At 43.7% G+C, this 19,381-nt stretch overlaps 1 protein-coding gene across 2 annotated transcripts in view; it reads left to right on the top strand.

The window, feature by feature from the left end:
* GRM8 (glutamate metabotropic receptor 8) overlaps positions 1–19,381 on the top strand; it is a 1,803,300-nt gene that overhangs the window by 1,590,161 nt on the left and 193,758 nt on the right. For both annotated transcript variants that reach the window (XM_069627842.1, XM_069627841.1), the window contains exon 9: positions 2,012–2,947. In XM_069627842.1, coding sequence (XP_069483943.1) covers positions 2,012–2,947 — 936 coding nt within the window. The remainder of the gene's footprint in view (positions 1–2,011; positions 2,948–19,381) is intronic.

The following is a 19,381-nucleotide window of genomic DNA, read 5'->3' as shown; positions in this document are numbered from 1 at the left end:
GACCGATGTGAACTTTTTGCTGTGAAAGTTCTACATCTGGCAGAGGGGGACCAACGCAAACTTTTGCTGTAAGAGGTCTGAGCCCGACAGAGAGCGACCCCTGTGAACCCGAGACAGAGTGTGTCATCATGTCTACAGGGACCGCCTAACCCTGTGCTGTCCAAAGTGGGGAGGAGAGCTGACTCAGCCACATTTATTCTTTTGAACACTGACTTTCCTTTATATACATATAATCCTCTTCACACTTTTTGTATTAGGAATTAGGTTTTAGTTAGTATAGGCCATTTTGATTTGATGGACACAACAAGGACTGTTTGTTTATGATTTGATGGTCGAGAATATTCCCATCCTAGCTATAGGACAAAGTAGGAGTTTCTCCAACCCCATTGAAACTTTATTAAAGGTTTTACAAATTGTAACTTTTGTGTCAGTGTCATACTTGTGATACTCTGCTTCCCTTACAATGGCCAGAGTGAGGGGAAGACTGAGAAAGCAGGAGTCCCGATAGGAAGGATCTCAGTCTTGCTGGCGTCGAGGCAGAGATCATTGGAAGTGCACCAGGACTGGATGGCTGATAGGCAGTCAGGAATGATGGAGGAGGTAAGGAGAGGGTCAGAGGGAAGTTTGAAAAAGAGTTGTTTAGGTAACTGGCTGCTGTCCCCTGCTGGCCATCATACTGTGGGGTGGGGAGGGGAGGACATGTCAATGCTCCCCTTGGGTGCAGGGAGGAGAGTTCATCTTTACACCCTATGCTAATGCCATCTAGTCTGGTACCTGAGGCTGCCCCATGCTTCAATTGTTCAACTTCAAGAGCACCCCCATGTTGGGAACATGTTATTAAATAATTCAGAGCTGCTGCCATTTTGCCAACTAATAGAAACCCGACTCCTCAAGAACTTCTCTACGACTATAAACGAGAAGCCTTATAGATCATTGAAAGTGCCGAGAGTCTGGGGGTGCTGGGAAGGCACTAGGAACCCGAGGCCTGTGGGATATTTGGATGGCACGAGCCCATTTCCTCACAGGCCCATTTGTTCTTATCCTTTTCAACACATTTCACCGCAAATGTAGATGGGGCATGGGTTTATGTATTTAGTAAAGCGGGGGATGTGGCAGGGGCTATCCCCCTCATTTATTTGCTGTGAAATGCGTTCAAAATAAGCTAAACCAAAAGGAACAAATGGGCCCTGAGCACATTTGTGCAACAAAACATTGTGGAACCAATTTAGATATGTGATGTTGTAAGTCGGATTTGCTAGTCGGAGTAAGTTGGGTGCAAGTCAGAATAACATCTCCTGTGAATCAAATAGCCCCGTCCGGGTGTTAACTAATTGCAAGTCACACTTACTCCTGGTATATTCTTTCTGAACCCTGCCCTATCCAATATCTGTATAAGGTTAGGAAAATGCAATGTCAATTATTGGGGATATCAACGTGAGATCCAATAACGCGCTTCAATTAGCTAGATAAGCTGCACAGCATTGTACACCTTGGCTGAAAACTGGAAGGCACTTGACATCAACACATGCTGTTTCATGAGCTCTAAATCACTCCCTTGTCAACCTACATGTAATCGAGTTGGCTGGCCTCGCCTGCCAGTATACCTGTAATTGCTTCCAGTGTAATGGGCATTGATGTGGCAATTAAATGTTTGTCGAAGACTGACATTTTTATGTATTTCTGATTAGCTCACATATCCTCCTTCATGGGACCGGTCAATTTTAAAACTCGCTTGTAGTGAATGAATGCTTCAGGTGGAGGTCAGCAGTATAACGCGCTAATTGGAAACTAATGATCATGAACTGGTTATTGGCATGGATGATTTATTGGGCTCAAATATTTTCCGTTTTCATGGAGTAATTCTTATGGAAAGAATAAGGTTTTCCATTAACGCTTAACAGTATGTGCCTTGTATGTGTATTCTGATGTCTATATGCAACTCTTGGCTAGGATTATGGCATCCTATATGGCCAGGCACTAGAAGTCTCATTCTTTTCTTTCTTCCGCACAGGTAGAAGACTTGAAGTGGGCAAGAAGAGCACACGCTCACCCGACATCGGTCTGCAGCCACCCATGCAAACCGGGGGAACGCAAGAAGCCCGTCAAAGGGGCGCCTTGCTGCTGGAGCTGCGACCGATGTGAAGGCTATCAGTATCAGTTGGACGAGCTGACCTGTGACCTATGCGCTACCGACAAGAGGCCAAACAGAAACCGCACGGGTTGCCAAGACATTCCCATAATAAAACTTGAGTGGCACTCCCCGTGGGCCGTCGTGCCGATGTTCATCTCTATCCTGGGAATCGTGGCCACCACTTTTGTTATTGTGACTTTCGTCCGTTACAATGACACGCCTATCGTAAGGGCATCCGGGCGTGAACTTAGCTACGTGCTCCTGACTGGAATTTTTCTCTGCTACTCCATCACTTTTTTAATGATTGGTGCCCCAGACATAGTCGTCTGTTCTTTGCGGCGGATTTTCTTGGGTCTGGGCCTGTGCTTCAGTTACGCCGCCCTGCTCACGAAGACCAATCGAATCCACCGGATATTTGAGCAAGGCAAAAAATCTGTCACAGCCCCAAGGTTCATCAGCCCGGCCTCCCAATTGGCGATCACTTTCAGCCTCATATCCGTACAGCTCATCGGAGTCTTCATCTGGTTTATTGTTGACCACCCGCACGTTTTCGTGGACTACATAGAGCAGAGACCTATTGATCCAGAAAATGCACGGGGTGTTCTGAAATGTGACATATCCGACCTATCGCTAATTTGTTCCCTCGGATACAGCATCTTGCTGATGGTCACGTGTACTGTTTACGCTATCAAAACAAGAGGGGTGCCGGAGACCTTCAACGAAGCAAAACCAATTGGATTCACCATGTACACCACTTGTATCATATGGTTAGCGTTCATTCCAATATTTTTTGGTACAGCACAATCGGCTGAGCGGGTAAGTGTTTGCATTTCTTTTTTTTATTATTCTAAGAATGTTTCTAATGAAGAACTGACTTAGTTGTCAAACATTTAACACTTGTAGTTGTTGAATATTTGTCTTATTAAGTAGAGAGAATAGTGAGGAAAGTCGAGAGATATACAATTTGTATTTGTTTTATATAGCGCCTTGTTAGGCAGAATCCTGTGCAGTTCCCTTAGGGAGCACTACAGAAGATTAAGACTACAGGTGAGAGCAATAAATCCCCTTTGGTATCAGTCTGTACCACAAACATTTAGTTGGTAGCTGTGGCTGAGCAGTCAGACTTATCTCAAGAGGGAGATGAGCAGTATGCAGGGTTTACACATTAGGCACACTAGACTATGGAACAAGGAAACACTGACCAAAGCTTTGTATCTAAAAGAATATATATATATATATATATATATTTGTATACACTTCTAATAAAACACAAGTATCACAGTCATCAAGCAAGTTAAATTAAGTCAAAGGAAAAATATACACACTCCCTAGTTAAATTGTAGACCAAGTGAACCGGAGTGAAAACTGAGCAAAACGGCACATTGAAAACTACACACAAGGGGTACTCTATCAATTTCTCGCAAGGGAGGGAAAGCACAAGTTATAGAGAAATATCTTCCTACACACCCTAGCAACACTTCCCATAAGCGTTTGAACCAGATTAAGCAAGACAGTGCATCAGTATAGGCAATACTTAAATGAAAACTGAGCAAAATGGCATTTCACAAGGTTTAAAAAGGGGAAGAAAAAGGGTAGTTATCAGAAGTAGGTGCACCAACACAGTTCTAGTTGAGAAGCAATCTAGAGAAAGTAGTTCTAACAAATGTAGCCAGAGTCAGTAGGCCTGTGCCAGAGTCAGTGGTACAGGGCAAGGGCCCCGGAGCAAAATGTTCTCGTAGCTGCAGTCAAGTCTTTGGTTAACGATTTTGAAAAGGTGGATGCAGAGGGCAAAAGACAATGTTAAGAGTGGGGGGCGGCCAACCCAACATGTAGGTAAAGGATTTAAAACACCTTTAGTGCTACCGCGAAGAAAGGGCTGCCTGGTGGAACAATGTACCTTTAAAATGAAGAAGTGGCTCCTGCGGTGGTGGTTGTTCCTGGTAGTTCCTGCAGTACGGGTGATCCAGCAGAGGAAGAGAGGCTCTCGTCGTGGAGGAAGGTTCGAGTTACTGCACTACCCAGAGATGAAACCATCCATGGTGCTGCCCGACGGATAAAAGGTACGTTCCTTTAAATTGCGGTCCGGGAGGACTTGTGCCTGGCTATCCGGCCTCCGAGTACAGGGTACGGGATATTCAACCAAGGCAAGTCCGGGAAGGCAATTGGCAAACTGGTTGGCCCAACCAGCTCAAGGGAAGAAGGCTCTTGCAGATGAAGATCTTCTCTCGTTGTGTGGAGAAAAGTGGTGAGACGCTGCAGCAGGGCTTCACGGGTGGTTCAGTCGATGCAGATGTCTTTGGCTTCTCTCCTCTTTGGCTTCTTAGTTCCAGTGGCGACGTGTTGCTCTTCCAGACCTCAGGACCCTGCTTTTATGCAAAAAGATCCCCATTCATACAGCCTCGCTGTCACTCACACAGAGGAGTGGTCATCTTGGTGGGAGACCCTCCAGCCTATCAGGATAGAGTGCGACATGGGTTGCTGAGGCAACATGTCCAGGGGTCCTACTCCCCTCCCACACAATGGACCCACCCCAGACTCAGTGGTGCCGAAAGGAGGGCTTCTCGGTAGAAGCCTGCCAAAAGGACGAACAAAGGATCCCCGACCTGGGTTAGGAGTTTAGAGAAATATACGAGAAAGAAGGTATATTAATGTTCTGGCAAATAAAACCTACCGGAGTCAAGTTAATATTAAAATGCACCGGCAGTATGTTAGAGGCTGTCAGAAAAAGTGGTAGGCTCGAACAATGGGAAAATCCCATAGGAAAATATTTGCAGTCGAATATTTATGGTAGTAACCACTGCCACCAGCCAGAAACTTTTGAGAGAGGGACTGTACGGTACCCTCTTGAAAATGAACATAGGGGAAAAACTATTAACCCTTTCTAGTACTTCCATAGTAAGATGGTTTGTACTGGTTTAGTTCATAAAACTTGACTAGTAAAGTCAATTGGGACTTTACATGCCCTGGGAGACATTAGTCAGTCTGAGGGTATGGAGTCTATGTTTGGGGGTCGCTACAACGCCCCTGTGTCACTGCACTGAGGGTGGTGAATAAAGATGGTTCCTATGGGGGTGAGAAAATCCCATAGACATTAAACACAAAAATAGCCTAGAACACACATAGCAAAAATGCCTAAGAGTGGGAAAAAGAGTCTCACTCTTAGCAGGAAAAAGAAACAAACTCTTCAAATCCAGCAAAGCTGCTGGGGGACTCTATAAGTAAGGGAGATTAGCCATAGAATGAGAATTCTCCCTAATACGCCTTAATCCAAGGCGCTGTACAATGAACAACAAAATATACATTAAACATGGAACAGTAGAAGCAATAACGGTAAACATGAGTCAAACCAGAAAATCAGCATGTAGAACAATTTACATATGAGAAAGGAGAGGAGGGGGGGTGGAGAAAGAAGGGGGGGAGAGAGTAGTGAGTAAAGGTGAACAGTAGGAAGAAGGGAGATTTAGAAGAGAAGGGGAAGATAAGGAACAAAGAGAAGGGTAGAAGAACGAGGGAAAGAAGGGAAATAAGGGCAAGAGGGGGAAGTGGACCGCTTGTTTACTTGACCAATGCTTACTTGGAAATGCATCTAGCATAGTCTAAAAGAAGCGAATTAAACATGTACCTAGTAACAAGTGTGTTCATTAAATGAGACGACATTTAACACAAAATAATTCTGTAGAACATTGTTCATTTGCCCCGTGAGTACGTTGTAAACAAGTCATTACTGATTGTAAGTCTGACTTCCTCTTGGAAAGAGACGTTTCAATTCACAACAAAGGTACATGGAGCAAATCGGACTCACTCCAGACTTAATCATGGAGGGAGACTATTTGATTCAAGAAGAAGTTACCTGCTGTAGCTCTTTATTCCCGAGAGAGAGGATATTTGATTTGCAAATAGGTTACCTGGAGTACCAATTACTTACTCCTAGAAAGAGAATAGTAGTCGGGTGCAAGCCACAGTTAATGCTTTTAAGTTCATTGTGAATCTGCCCCAATTTTGTATTTTGTTAATACATGTTTCATAGAATGTGTTACTGCTCAGCTGAGTAATAAAAAAAGAAACATAGTGGGTTTAATTCACAAAATCAAATTGTGATTTATAAAAATGTAAATGTGCAATTTGCACAAGAGAAATGGAGCAGATAAATGCTAATTACATGTCCGTAGACGTCTGGTAATGGCCCCAAGATGCTGCTTAGTGCAGACTCCGAAGGTTTAGGAAACTGTGCAATGTGCACTTCTAGTTCCTTGAATTGGGCATATCTTACACATGTGTAAGTAGCACCAGTTAGTGCTGTTTTTTTTGGTCAAGTGGCCTTTCGGCTCCTTAGTTTAGGTCTTGCTGTTTTGCTCCTTGCATCTATAGGGGAGCACCCTAACAGTTCGACATGTCTTAATTGATGAGAGGACAGCATATAGTTATGTGGAGAGCAGAGTAGCAGGAAGGGGGGCCCAGGGCTTGGCAGACATGAGTGGGAGCATGATGTATACGGGGTGATGACATGTGCATGGAATGAAGATAAGCAGCACCGCCCTGAGGTTAGAAACTGTTTTAATAAAACAGTTGCCACGATTGCAGGGAACTGTGGCGCTTGAACAACTGTTCAACGTGTGGATTTTAGTATTTTCAATGTTTGTATTTTTTGTTGGCCTGCATTTGGAAGTTGGATGTATTATGTAAACCCCGACTGGGTTTGTAAAACGATGTTTGAGGTGCACACCTACTGGGGAGAGTATTGCGAATGCTGAAAATGCTGTCTAATGCAATGTACAAGGGCCTTGTGTCGTGCAGCTTCTGCCTTTTTAATGTTTAAATTCTATTGCTTGTAGCGTGTACCTAGCTGCAGCGCCAGGGAGCACATTACAGCAGGGAGGTAACAGCATTGGGCTTCAGTGCTTCATTTGTGAAAAATTAAGTGCCAGAGCCCAAATATTGTCTAGCACTCCCGTGACACTGCGGGTGGGCATCACTGCTGCCACTACCCATAGGTAAACCCCACTGAGTCGACATATTTGGGGTTACACTTGGCCCGGGAGGATAGCTCAGGGGCAACGTGTTTGCCTTGGAAGCAAGAGGACACAGAGCAACACAGGTTTGATCGCCGTGTCTGCGCTTAGAAACCTCTGGGTATTAAGTGCGTTATAAGTAACCTTACATATCATTACACTACCGATCACATCTGCTCATTGTGGGTGATGGATGAATTGACTATCTTCACTTCATGATTAAAGTGACTCTGAGACAATAAGTGCCGGGGCAGAACCCTGGCAAACACCTCCACAAATTAAGCACTGTTGGGCTGAACCCTGGCAAACACCCCCACAAATTAAGCACTGTTTTTATACAGTAGCGCAGCACAGTTTGCAGAGGGGCTGAGAAAAGGGGCTTTTGGTTGTTTAGCAGCTTCTCTAGTGAGAGCAGCAAAATGCAAAGCCTGGAGTGCTGATCGGTGCAAAGCGGTGGAACCCGTTCTCTGCGCGCTGGCATGTTTCTAAATGGGTGGCGGCGAGGGCAGTCGAGCAATGTGTGCACGGAAGAGAGCCGCAGACCCCGGTCCACTGCTGACTTGGCTACTGGTGAGATCTCTGAGAGTGAGGCTAGGTTGATGGTTTCTGGATGTTTGTGTGTGACAAGGAGGAGGGGAAGACGTGTGTGTGCAGGGGGTGGGGGACTATAAGGGGTTCCCCTGCAGTATGTGAGTTGGGATTTCTGATCTGCACATTAACAGTAGAATTGTTAAAAATCTAAAGTAATTGTTAGCAGCATATTTTTAACAAAGAAACAGTGGGCTGATTGTTCAAAAAAAATGTATGATGACATTTTAAAAATACTTAATAGAGAAGTGTATTAAAATAATTGACGTATTTCTTGACAAGTGGCTACTATGCCTAAAGTATTAATAAAACTGATGAGGCGAAGTCAAAGGCAACATATTCAAACAAAACGGGACCTTTCTGAGTGTCCAGAGGATGTGCAACCATCATACTGTATAGGGGCTGCGGTAACATTCTAAACCCCCTACACCCACCTATGCCAAATGTCCGTGGAGCAATTGCGCATGCGTGTGAAATTTCAAAAGGGTTAAATATTGAATGTGAATTACACATTAACTAAACTACAACTTCTACCTGCTTTTGATAATGTAATAATGTAATGTAATAGAAACTGTATTGTGTTAAGTGTTTAAAGTTATAATTAACCAATATAGCACAATCAAATAAACAAAATGCAAAAAAGTTTATTTCAAAATAATGGTATCAATATTTTAAAAGATTCCAAATTTCTGACAAGGACTCCTGTGTGGACCCTGGTTCATGATAACGAACACAAAGTGTGTTATTAGAATCAAAACGTATAACAATTAAAGGAACTCTCCTAACGATAGTATGTTGTTGCCTTAAAAATGTAAGTACGCAGACATTAATTTACAGAAAATGGAACTCATTTATGGCGTTGAAAAGCTTTGCAGGCGTTGAAGAAATATGGAAGGAGAATAAGGTAGGGGGTTATGGGCTCCAGAAAGGAGTGGACATTGTCACTCATGGAACATGTTGGCTTGGTACATGAAGATGCAGGGGTTAGGGAATTGGTGGAGAATTCTATTGACCACCTCCTTGTTTACAGACTTCGATACAAGTTGATAATATAATGTTTCAGCATTTTCCTGTAAAAGAAATGTATAAAAGTACTGCTCAGTTAAAATTCAAATTCTCTTTTTGAAACATCTTTTTATTGCGTTTAACAAAGCAAAACCAACAGTCTACATACTTTGTGGACATTTATTAGAAATAATTGTAGTGTTTGCCGTCATTAAATTAGCCGAGACCGACAGCTTTCTTGATCAGTCAATTACAAATGCAGCGCAAGGGGCAAAATCTGAATGTACATTATCCAAGAAAATTAGAATTTGTCCCTTGCGCTGTATTTGTAAAGGATTGATCAAGTATGACATTTGTCATTGCAACAAAGTCGGTAACTGGCCATCGTAAAGCCATCGTTGACAGCTAACTTAATGACGGCAAACACTACAATTCTTTCTAATAAATGGCCACAAAATATTTTTTTGTGTTCAACAAAATATGGTTTATGGGAAAATTCAGTGGAAGGCATTATATGGGCAGAGGATTTTAACAGGCTGCCATGGAGAGAGTTTTATGTCCGCGGACACAACCATAGCATTAATCCAGAAACCATTCCACACTTGTGGTTCAGTGTGACGTGGTGGTGCAAGCGTTCATGTTTTTACCAGTTGGGTCTCCCCACACCCTACAGTGAGATTGTTGAAGGAGGTATGGACATTGGAAAGATGTTGGTGGTCCCAGTGGGAGACCAGTAATTATGTTTTTGCCACATTTGGTTTCCAGACTCTTGCGACCATCCAGGTCATGATGAGGACACTCATGTATCTGTGTCCATTATTCATAGTGTTGGTTGAAAATGCTCAGGTATTTTTGTGTGCTTCCACTGAAGACGTGCTATTGACCTATGGTCTTCAATAGGGTAGTGCGTTGAAGTTAAAGAGTACATGTGATGGCAATCTTTCGATGGGTGTTAACCAAAGCGATTTATCTGAAGTCACAGAGATCAATAAATTGAACATCAGGGAGTTCATTAGATCCCACTACTAGTTGTTGTAGTAGTAGTGTCCGGTAGCACCTGCAGCGTATCAAGTAAACGGAGAGACTCAAAGAATATGGTAAAGTTATTCTTTATTATCAGTTCAATTAAGGAAGGCAATCATTACACAAAGGCGTTCTACCTCGATATGCTTCAGCTATGATGTCATCCTACGTGGCAAATAGCCAATCCCTCTGGCCGATAGGTTTTTACTAAGGGAATATATATACCTATAGCCTATTAAGGTGTTAGTAACATCATTGGCTGCCATTAAACTGGTGGGAACGCCTAGAACAACCTCCAACTACGTATAATACAGATAATAGTGCAATAACAGCATCGGATTGGCTTCTGCAATGTATGCTCCATCATCGCATCGGCCATCCTGATTGGTTGGCACCCTCTTCCAACCTTGGACATTCGGCTTGGTAGCAGCACGTAAGCAGAACGAAAAACCCAGGTGCCGGGAACAATGCCAGACAATTACCCACTTGGCCAATTAACCCTACCATCTCTCATCAGTTAGACCCTAAGCCAAGGCCTCTTCTTTGAAATTGACCTGGCTGACTGTTCGCTTCTTCGTCTGGAGTCTTATGAACAGGCCTTGTTTTCTGGTCTTGCACCACATGTGAAGAGACCGTGATTTCTCCATTCTGTCCTCCTATTAGATTTAATTATACTGGGTGCAATTACTTTATTTGACCTCTGGAGACTTGGTTGCTCTGTCTTGCACATGCTTTCTTCATTTTTAATTGGCCAATACTTGGCTCTCACAGATGTTTACTCCTTTGCTTAATATAAGAGAAATATGTCTTACGTACATGGTTGATCGTTTTCGAGTCCTTTTGTACATTGCAATTGCTTCTCAATGTGGCATCCTTGATCTTTAGCCAGACAAATATTCTTAGTTCTTACATGAATCTGTATTCCAGGGCCTGTCAGCTCTGCAGCCTTGGCCTCTCTCCGGCCTCTCTCCTTGTTTTTTTTAAAGCTTACTATTACACGAAACCGACATCCATCTTCTCAACATGGCTGCTTTACCCATGTTATATTTTCTACTGTAGTAAGCTTCTAATGTTCTCATCTACCGTGCATTTCTGCATATACACATTTACTACATCTCTCCTTAGTTATCTCCTCAATTTCTTCGTAATCATATGTTCATTAACTTTGTTACTCCAGTTACATCTTCATTCTTTGAGTATAACACATGCCGTTTTAGTATGTAATTATGTCTTCTCTTCATGACGTCACTTTGCTACTGTCAGACTTTGTTTATACATCTTTTATGTCTGATGGTGTTTGCAGACTTCCTTCTACCACTTCAGTTCGAGGGTACATTCGGTACGGTTGTCTGAGTGCATAACGTCTTTCATTTCGTCAATGTGGTATTGGAATGATACCAGGTGTAATGGCCAGTGCTTTCTTGCTGCTCTTCCAATATGACAGAGGTCAGGGGGCGGGCTCCATGAGTGACCTGTACATCTCCCTCTCTACAGTAGTAGTAATATTTTGTCATTTATATAGCGACTTTTCCCATTTGAATGGCCTCAAAGGGCTTTGTGGTAAGAACGCCCTCAGGGACCGAAGTCCAAGTATGGGCACATTCTCGTAAAAGGCTTAAAGTGCATGTGTGCATTTTGCCAAGATTAGGAATCGGGTGGGATGGCTAGGATCAGGTTAAGAGGGCAGGCATGTGGGTGGGTGCTGAGGGAGGTCATGACAGAGCGCTAGTGCAAGAGACTCTCTATGTGCCCAGCTGGACCCAAAAGTTGTGGGAGCTTGTCGCTGTATTCTAATGGCAGTGGTGTTGAGGCAAGTCTGGTATAAGGGGGGAAAACATTACGTGTCTAGCTAGACCACATTTGTCAAAGTCGTAGCTGCATTTTAAAGTGTGTGGATGGATGTCCGCTGAAGCGGTGCATTTATACATAGCTTAAGCTCGAATGGCAATTTTCCTTTGATCTTGCTGTGCGATTCAATCGCCTGTGTAAATGACAAGCTATCCTTATATGCTCTTCTAGGTGCTATAGACATGATACCCTCAAAGTCATGTAAGCACAGATAGACTGACTATCTTATCTTATACCATCTTCTAGATGTGGCAGACAGGCCGACTTAAGATGTAGGGTCATAGGATTTTATAGCACATAGACAGGCCATCCTTATAGTCTTACTGTGTATCTTCTAAATTCCATAGTAGGCTACCTTCAGGCATCTTCTACTGAAGTATCCGGATACCTGTGTAGATCATTGTGTATTACAGTGGCTGACGTGTAGATCTTCTAATTGCAATGGATAGCAGGCCATCATATATTTACAAGTGCAATAGACAGGCTAACCTTGTAAGGAGCTGCCCAAAGTATCCGCTCCTTGATTGTGTTCATAGTAGACCGATTGTCTTCCTCAAACTTGTTATTCCAGTTTAAAAACATTTTGAGCGCTTTATCAGCAGTCCCCTTAAATCTTTGTGTGGCTGTTCTAATACATTTCCTTTTTTTTTGTTTTTTTGTTTATCAAAAGACATTTAATACATACTGCTTGGATGACAACATCTAAAACAGCAAGGCATACCTGCAATTCCTCTCTTAATACATTGCCTTGGTAAAGAACGGTTTACCGTCAGATCGTCAAGGGCTGTATATAGGTAGCCCAAGCGCACCAGTCAGAGCACAAGCGGGCACGTTGGCAAATGAGTGTTTGTGTACACTGAGTGGTCTGCAGATAGGTGTGTAGGGCAGCCGTGTAGAGCGGGCCGCCCAAACCATGGTTGGAATCCACCTGTGGATTTACGTACAGGAGGTTGGTGGTGTTATAGTGTGTGCAGGGCGGGCCAACCATAACAACAGCCAGCATCTGCCTGCAGGTGTCTGCACAGGGAACTTGTTTGTGTTTCAATGTGGGTGAGGTTGATGTATCCGATCGAGGCAGTGGTGATAGTGATAAAAGGGGCGAAGAAGGTTTCACATTTTTGTACAGAATAGCCAAGTTTTGCAGGCCTTTCTGAAGGATAGGTAGTTATCAATTTGGCGGATGTGGAGTGAAGAGAGTTCCAGATGGATGGGGCTTGGATGGAGAACAAGGATCCTCACAATCTGGTGGAGTTGTAATGGGGAATAACTAGGAGAAGGGCAGAACCAGATCTGAGGATCCTGGTAGGTTGATGGTTTGTGAGTTTTTCCTGGAGTTATTCAGGTCCGGTGTTATGGAGGGCACAGTGATTGATGCACATGGCTTTAAAGGTAATACGTTGACCGATAGGGAGCCAGTGTAGGACTCTGAGTGCGGGGCTACTATGTTCTCTTAGTGAGAGGCCAAGGAGGAGGCGAGCAGCAGAGTTTGGGATTCTTTGGAACTTCCTGAGCTGGTACGCCGGAGTGCCTTATTAAAGAGTGTTTGCCTAGTCTATGTGGGAATGGATGATGGCAAGGATAGCAGAGATTTTGGGTGGGTAGGTGACCCCTGTGGGTGTGTAGGTGGGAGAAGCATGTTCTGGACACAGAGGTGATGTGGTGGGAGAGAGATGGATGCCTCCCAGATTATTAACTGAAGTGGACCTTGCAGCGGCGGGGTCCTAGGGAGTGTAGCCAGGGGATAGGTTGGGATTGAAGAGTGCATTTGCTGCACATTGTATGTAAATATGTGTTCTGTAAAGCGCTTTGGATTAAGGTGCTATATAAATAACACATCATTATCATTATAATAGGATTTCCATTTTTCCAGGGTTGAGGAGGAGGTGGTTGTTTGTCATCCAGTAGTTGATACCAGAAAGGTAGGAGGAGAGGTCATGGCGGGGGGTGGCTTGCTTGGGATTTTCAGGATGATCTGGGTCTCGCGCATAGTTGTAGCAGATGAGGTAGCACGATCGGATGAGTGCAGGAAGTGTGCTAAGGTAGATATTGAACAGGAGTGGAGACTGGGGGGCTCCCTGCGGGATCCCTTTTGGAACAGTTTGTGAGCGGTTGGAGAAAGGGGGAGGAGAATAATTTGCAGGCAGTTCAAGACGAAGTAGGAGATCTGTGTTACAGGAGAGTTTTTGATTCCTAAGCAGTGTAGCCTGTCTGTGAGGTGGTGTGGGCAATGGTGTTGTCCTAAACCGACATGAGAGAGGACTCAGTTCCTCATAGGTATCTGAAGCCTGTTTGGGCTGTGTCTAGAATGTTGTTTTCTGTGAAGAGGCAGAGCTGTTTGCCTGCAGTACACTCCAAGATGGCAATGAAGTTGGTGTTGGAAATAGAGTGGTAATTGGGGGGAGGAGTGGGTAAGTGAGAGTTTTGTTTTTTGAGGATAGGTTTGGTGTATGAGGTTTTGAAGGTTTTGGGAAGATACCTGAAGAGAGGCAATGGTTATTGAGGGACCGTGCAATGCTGCCAGCACATGCAGGAAAGAAATCAATGAAGCATCTTGTGAAACACAGTGTAAAGGTCATTATGAGCTGTAGAACAACAATAACATGTCTCCCTGGAAGCCATGGCCTCAAGGTTGATAGCTTGGATGCTAAGCAGTGATCTTTTGGTTCTGTACGAAACGTTAACGACCGCAGAAATAAGGCGGATGTGGATTTTCAGCAGTTTTTAGGGTGCAGAGAAATGGAGGGCAACACACACAAACAGTTACTGTAGCTTATCCTGGGCTGAAACCTTAGGAATTCCATTTGATTGAAGGGAACTCACCAGGAGAAGCTCTGACAATCCTAGCAAGTCAGGAGTGTGTCAGAGTTACCCAGAATACATCTTTGGGAGTCAAACAGCTCTCTCTGCATTTAAGTCACAGTAAGTCGGAGATGCATTCTTATTTTTCATGAATTATGAGCTATATTATTAAAGTATATGAAATATATGGTAGGCGTTTTCTCCAGTGTTTATCCCTGCTAGTGATGGCTGTGCAAAGAGTACTTTTTTATGTATTTTGTTGCTCGCAGTCAACGTTACACAAGGTCACACAACATACATTCCTAAACATTAATTAATAAATCACGAGTCAGAAAGCTATGCTATAACAACACATTAAACCTAATATAAAAATATTCAAAAACATTCTCTACACCAGTCAATTAATAAAATCTTGGAAATTAACCCACTGACACAAAAATAAAAATGATTTCATAAATATATGAAGCCCAATACCATTCATGAGATGAATCCCAGGTCATTGTCACTGCTTTCATAGGGGATCCCTTTCCCATGAGGTCAGGGAGGTAAGGCTGCGACGCGATCCTGGGGATGATACTCAGCGGGAGGATGGAATGGGGATGGATAACCCCACTGAGAGAGTAGTGATGATTCTGCGAAAACACAGTACCCCTTTGACCCTCCCACCTTCCCTCAACAACCCTCCAATTCCACACTACCTAATGACCCGATGTATTTTTGCAGTATGTCTCAAGTAAGAACTACTGGGACGAGGAATAGGCCCGGAGGAATGAAGATCACTGACAAGAACGAAAATACACTCTAATGAATGATCCAATTGGTCAGCTGTTCTTCAACAGCATAGAGGGAAGATAACAATGGCATCTTCGTATTCTGCTCATCATGGGCAGAGAGCTTGGCAAGCTACATGTGGACCAGCACAGCAGAGAAGCAGACATGTCCGAGAGAGAGGCACATTCACGGGGAGGCCTGCGAAGCAGAAGGCCGACCGCAGCAGCGGAAAGGGTTACATGTGATTATTCTGCATTTTTAAGGCTGCAAAACCCAGAATAATCAGTATTATGGGTGGTTGCACACCCCCCTCCCCAGAAAGAAGCAAGCCTTTCCTCTGGCAGTCACAGACGCACACAAACACACGGATGCACATGAACTTGACACCCAAGAAACACTCTTACCCGACCCCCCAGCAACGACATTTATGCTTGCACCCTTCCCACCCACAACACACACATACCGCTGCACTTTCACGCAGATACAGACATGCACACATACACTTACCTTTAAGGCCCACAATTTCTGTCTTCCCATCCGGCCCGGCTGCTCCTGTCAGCTTCTGCGTGCACTAGTGTGTGACAGGGGCATGACCGTTCGATTTAGAAAGACCGGTGAGAGCGGTCTCCGAGCGGTCTTTCTAAACCAGTCTTTTTTTATTTCTGTAAAACTAAAGAGTGATTTTCACTCTATACCAAGGAAAGATACGAGCTGGTGACCGAGGGTGCTGGAGTGCAGAGAAACCAAAGCAGAACTGCAGAGGCACGCGGAAGAGCGGGAAAGGCGCAGGTGAGCCACAGAAGCCAGCCAACCGGAAGGTGGCAGCCAAGAGCATATTCTTGTCTTGTGATGCCCCAGGGTCTGGCACGCTCTATAAATAATAAACTAAACTAAACTAAACTAAACCCTGCAGGTACTAGGGTGACTAATCCCAGGGTTATGGTGACCCAGATGGATTCCCCAGCCTGGTCAGGTAATAAAATGCTTCTGACAGGCAGACGCTCAGCTTTTGCCTTCAGGGGCAACGGTAGATTTGCAGTTTAAGGGCCCACGTTATGGAACAGTCTTCCGTTGGAGATTCAGGCACTTAAATCCCTCCTTCACTTCCGCAAGCTTCAAAAAATACCTATTCAAGTAAAATAAATAGAGGTGCGTTACAATGTCTCGGTACTGTTGAAGCACTGTGGACTGGAGCTATTCCCTTTTTCACACTTTCCGTATGCTGATTACATCTGCACCTACACACGATTAAGTTTGTCCAGTGTTCTACATAAATAAATCAAGATCAAATCAACCAGAGGGTGCATGAGGCCCAAAGTGCAGACGGAATCTTCACCGGGGCAGAGTAACTAAGTGAAGGGGGACTGGTACCCATATTGGGAAAGCATATCCCAAGCAGCAATAAAGATGAATACGAACTTTCCATGTACTAGTGGTACTCGCAGATCTTGGCAGGGGAGTAAACCAAGGCTGTGGACGGAAGCAAAGTCAGAAAGAGAGAGAACTGTGAGAATGAGAACCTTAACCTACTTGGCAGCAGAGTGGACCAAGGGGGTAATTGCGAACAGGGTTCGGGACCGTCAGCACAGCTTGGGAGAGAGAACCAGGCTATTCTTCCTCATCACAGTACCTGAGAGCCGGGTCTGCTCACAAAGAGTCTGGGACCCTCGAGTCGGCTTGGAAAAGGTGCCCAGGCAATCCTTTCTTGTCGCCGGGCCTTGGAGTAGTGTCTGCCAAGTAAAGACAAGGACCTATCTTGAAAGACACAGAGAAAATTTGGATAAAGCTTTGAAAGACACCAGGGAAGGGAATCAACTACTTGAGTCTTGTGCAACTTTTCTTTGCTTTTCTACACTTTTTTGAACTTTTATTCGTCACTACAAAGCTGGGCTGCAGGTTGACAGCCAAGAGACGTTTCCATAGCTTGCAAAGGATGGATTCGAATTTGGGCACAGGACGGAGAACTTTACTTTGGAGATTCTGACACAGGCAGTTGCATTAGCTAGTTTTGTTGAGGCTGGGAAATCCCTCTAAGAGATAGGGTTAGTTAAGATTTCCTCCAACTCCCCCTCATTTTTTTTGTATAAATAAAAATATTTTCCAATCAACATGCCACCCTTGTGTCCAAGTTTTACTCCTAAACCCTCACAATTCACAATTATTCCATAAAACGCCATAGCGTATTTACTACCTAATCAGTGTTACTCCTACACAATTGAGAACCTTCACTACTGCAATTGTTAATCGCTTTTCTTGGCCACGTCTTAGTCTTTCTTAAAATTCTAATGAGATTAGTTCAAGAGTATTAGGCATACATTTCCCAATCAGCAGAAGTCTCCTATGTTGTAACGCAGTGCAATGGACCAGAAGATGCTCCCATGTTTGAACAGTTTCCTCAATATTAGAAAAATAAACGCTGAAACTGGCTTCTCCAATAGGAGTCGGGAATTTCTTTGAAATGGGAAGGTAGAGTTCACAAAGATTTATCACATTTGAATGCGGCCCTTAGGGTGATGAGGCCGGCTTCTGCCTGACGGTGTGGGGGATTGGCCCAAATGGAAGCAGAGGGCCAATGACACAGATTGGAGAAAGAAGGTCTGGGAACATTGCGAGCCTGGGACGCGTAAGCATACGGAAAAGAAAGTATAAGAGGGTCATAGACCCTGAGAAAGCTCAAGAGAAGAGAATCATATGTTCGCAGGAGAGTGACCTGATTAGACATAATAACGAATTGCGAGTCCAGGACTAGCACCCATATCAGAAGCTTAGAGTTGCAAAAGCAAAAAGAGAAATATCGAGGCTGAGTACCACCAAACGGAAATACACCAAACACGGGCTTATAAAGATTCACAGATCTTTATTCTAAAACTGTACAGTTTTCAAAGGAACAAAAATCAGATAGCTATCTGGCCCTCAGTACATCACAACGAATACCAGCACTTTCGTTGTGAGAAGTGAGAGGTACTGGACTTCTACACATTCACATCTTTTATACAATTCTCAATCGCAATGTCCAGCCCCTCTGCAAGTTAATTATTCTCGGTCTAGGGTTCGTGCCGAGTTCACCTCTAGTTAGTCCAACTATATGCATGTGAATTACGTCTAGTTTATAAAATAACAAGTCACAATGGCAACAGTGTATCTTAGATTTTGACATTAAGCCTTAGTACATGTTTTATACAATGTAGTTCAACAAGTGCTCACATTTAGTATTTAAACAACATTGTATTCTGTATACCTGCGGATCGGATTTGTTGATGCGAGTAATCCTTTGATCTTCAGGTCAAACATAGGACATAGTCTTATTACACGACCCAAACATTTAGCCTACAGGCAGTTTAGGCATTAACCTGTGTAAAGGTCAGGACGGCTAAGGTTACGAGCAGGAGAACACTGTCCACCAATTTAGAATACAGAGTGACTTTGAGGTGGAAATCAAAATGGCGGATAGACCTAAAATGTCGGCTAAGTCAATCTAAGGTCAGAACTTTGTAACATGGATTTCTTCGCAGAGCGACTGGGTTTAGGCCAACATATACAATAAAGGAGGCCCACTATGATATCCTGTTTAACAGAGTAACCAAGATAAACATCAATAAAGGTGGGACTCAATAGAGCAGGTGACCTATCACGAGAAATTCCCACTGCCCGGGGTGTCAAACAGGGCTGCCCCTTGGCTCCCGCGCTCTACATCTTATATACATCTGATTTCATGGACACTCAGCCATCGATCAGATCCTTTCCTCCTACACTGGGTAACGAGAAAATTCCAAGACTGATCTACGCCGATGATATTATTCTAATAGATCAAACACAAGTCGGTTTGCAGAGACAGTTGAATAATCTTCTTGTTTACCTGGAAAAGAACAAATTATATCTAAATAAATCAAAAACAAAAGTTATGTCTTTTGAAAAAGGAGGAAATGCAAAGAAGAACATCAAGCTGGCTGCCGATGGAATATAACTTGAAAAGGTAACAAACTTCAAATACCTAGGGATTATATTGAACAATAGCCGGGTTGAACTCCCGATACAGGAACATCTGTTCAATAAACTTAAAGCCCTGATCAGCCAGTTGAAAATTATCAATCGAAAGTTTGGATGTTTTTTAATTCTTCCGATTGTGAACTATTATAAGGCAAAAGTGGTGCCAACACTGATCTATGGCGTAGAAGCAATGCCAGGGCTACCATTGAACCTATGGCCA

The sequence above is a fragment of the Ambystoma mexicanum genome, chromosome 12, assembly GCF_040938575.1.
Source record: "Ambystoma mexicanum isolate Mex_15411 chromosome 12, UKY_AmexF1_1, whole genome shotgun sequence".
Classification (NCBI taxonomy): Eukaryota; Metazoa; Chordata; class Amphibia; order Caudata; family Ambystomatidae; genus Ambystoma; species Ambystoma mexicanum.
Note: the sequence above shows the minus strand (reverse complement) of the source record. Positions and strands in the feature narration are given on the sequence as shown.